This window comes from Oncorhynchus nerka, unplaced genomic scaffold (genome assembly GCF_034236695.1).
Source record: "Oncorhynchus nerka isolate Pitt River unplaced genomic scaffold, Oner_Uvic_2.0 unplaced_scaffold_408, whole genome shotgun sequence".
Classification (NCBI taxonomy): Eukaryota; Metazoa; Chordata; class Actinopteri; order Salmoniformes; family Salmonidae; genus Oncorhynchus; species Oncorhynchus nerka.
Genome location: NW_027040491.1, coordinates 355,993 through 358,739, shown reverse-complemented (window position 1 = coordinate 358,739; position 2,747 = coordinate 355,993). Strand labels below are relative to the sequence as shown.

At 48.6% G+C, this 2,747-nt stretch overlaps 1 protein-coding gene across 1 annotated transcript in view; it reads left to right on the top strand.

The window, feature by feature from the left end:
* The first annotated feature begins 1,755 nt into the window (after positions 1-1,755).
* Positions 1,756-2,747, top strand: part of LOC135571276 (voltage-dependent T-type calcium channel subunit alpha-1H-like) — a 156,969-nt gene continuing 155,977 nt past the window's right edge. Inside the window, 1 exon segment of the mRNA XM_065017060.1 lies at positions 1,756-1,862. Within this exon segment, the coding sequence (XP_064873132.1) occupies positions 1,770-1,862 (93 nt within the window). The 5' untranslated portion in view covers positions 1,756-1,769.

The window sequence follows — 2,747 nt, the reverse complement described above, 5'->3', positions numbered from 1 at the left end:
GTGTAAACAGTATCATACTCACTCATTCATCTTATACAAAAATGAGATGTAAACCTCATATCTGAGGCTATTATATAAACAGCGTTATGGTAATGTGGCCACACCGTCTCCCATGAGCTTCCCAAGTTGTGACAAACGGACGAGTTCGTAGCTGGATTCTTCAACGATCTTTTATACCTTCTCCGGAACATGAAATTTGTTCGGACCTCAAGTTCTGTGAGGTGGAAGAAATTCCTTTGTTCTCTATGAAAATCTACTCTGCCTCTTATACTGTGTGGCCATGAGGCAGTGTCTTCTCCTCAGGAATTTACGACATCTCTCTGACCACAGCAGCCTAGTTGAAGGAGGCAAGGGGGAGGCAGGGAGAGAAGGATGGGGCTTGCTATACCCAAAGAGGGCAACGTCATGACAGTGTGTAGTCCTTAACCCAGGTCTCTACGTGGTTAATGCTGGGGAGCTGGGGATCCTGTACTGTGTGATGTCTGTATTCAGTAGGCCAGTGTGTAGTCCTTAACCCTGGTCTCTACGTGGTTAATGCTGGGGATCCTGTACTGTGTGATGTCTGTATTCAGTAGACCAGTGTGTAGTCCTTAACCCAGGTCTCTACGTGGTTAATGCTGGGGATCCTGTACTGTGTGATGTCTGTATTCAGTAGGCCAGTGTGTAGTCCTTAACCCAGGTCTCTACGTGGTTAATGCTGGGGATCCTGTACTGTGTGATGTCTGTATTCAGTAGGCCAGTGTGTAGTCCTTAACCCAGGTCTCTACGTGGTTAATGCTGGGGATCCTGTACTGTGTGATGTCTGTATTCAGTAGGCCAGTGTGTAGTCCTTAACCCTGGTCTCTACGTGGTTAATGCTGGGGATCCTGTACTGTGTGATGTCTGTATTCAGTAGGCCAGTGTGTAGTCCTTAACCCAGGTCTCTACGTGGTTAATGCTGGGGATCCTGTACTGTGTGATGTCTGTATTCAGTAGACCATGTCTCAGTGTGTAGTCCTTAACCCAGGTCTCTACGTGGTTAATGCTGGGGATTCTGTACTGTGTGATGTCTGTATTCAGTAGACCATGTCTCAGTGTGTAGTCCTTAACCCAGGTCTCTACGTGGTTAATGCTGGATCTCCTGTACTGTGTGATGTCTGTATTCAGTAGACCAGTGTGTAGTCCTTAACCCTGGTCTCTACGTGGTTAATGCTGGGGATCCTGTACTGTGTGATGTCTGTATTCAGTAGGCCCAGTGTGTAGTCCTTAACCCAGGTCTCTACGTGGTTAATGCTGGGGATCCTGTACTGTGTGATGTCTGTATTCAGTAGACCAGTGTGTAGTCCTTAACCCTGGTCTCTACGTGGTTAATGCTGGGGATCCTGTACTGTGTGATGTCTGTATTCAGTAGACCAGTGTGTAGTCCTTAACCCAGGTCTCTACGTGGTTAATACTGGGGATCCTGTACTGTGTGATGTCTGTATTCAGTAGGCCCAGTGTGTAGTCCTTAACCCAGGTCTCTACGTGGTTAATGCTGGGGATCCTGTACTGTGTGATGTCTGTATTCAGTAGGCCAGTGTGTAGTCCTTAACCCAGGTCTCTACGTGGTTAATACTGGGGATCCTGTACTGTGTGATGTCTGTATTCAGTAGACCATGTCTCAGTGTGTAGTCCTTAACCCAGGTCTCTACGTGGTTAATGCTGGGGATCCTGTACTGTGTGATGTCTGTATTCAGTAGACCAGTGTGTAGTCCTTAACCCAGGTCTCCACGTGGTTTGAGCACGTCTCCATGATAGTGATTCTCCTGAACTGTGTGACTCTGGGGATGTACCAACCCTGTGAAGACGTCACCTGTCAGGCTGAGTGGTGCCTCATACTACAGGTAGGTGCTACTTTAAACCTCTCACCTCTCACCCCTCACCTATCACCCCTCACCTCTCACCCCTCACCTATAACCTCTCACCCCTCACCTATAACCTATCACCTCTCACCTATAACCTCTCACCTATAACCTCTCACCCCTCACCTATAACCTCTCACCCCTCACCATCAACACCTAACCCCTCACCTATAACCTCTCACCCCTCACCTATAACCTCTCACCTATAACCTCTCACCCCTCACCATCAACACCTAACCCCTCACCTATAACCTCTCACCCCTCACCTATAACCTCTCACCCCTCACCTATAACCTCTCACCCCTTACCATCAACACCTAACCCCTCACCTATAACCTCTCACCCCTCACCATCAACACCTAACCCCTCACCTATAACCTCTCACCTCTCACCCCTCACCATCAACACCTCACCCCTCACCTATAACCTCTCACCCCTCACCATCAACACCTCACCCCTAACCTATAACCTCTCACCCCTTACCATCAACACCTCACCTATAACCTCTCACCCCTCACCTATAACCTCTCACCATCAACACCTAACCCCTCACATATAACCTCTCACCCCTCACCTATAACCTCTCACCCTCACCTATAACCTCTCACCCCTAACCTATAACCTCTCACCCTTACCATCAACACCTAACCCCTCACCTATAACCTCTCACCCCTCACCTATAACCTCTCACCCCTAACCTATAACCTCTCACCCCTTACCATCAACACCTAACCCCTCACCTATAACCTCTCACCCTCACCTATAACCTCTCACCCCTAACCTATAACCTCTCACCCCTTACCATCAACACCTAACCCCTCACCTATAACCTCTCACCCTCACCTATAACCTCTCACCCCTAACCTA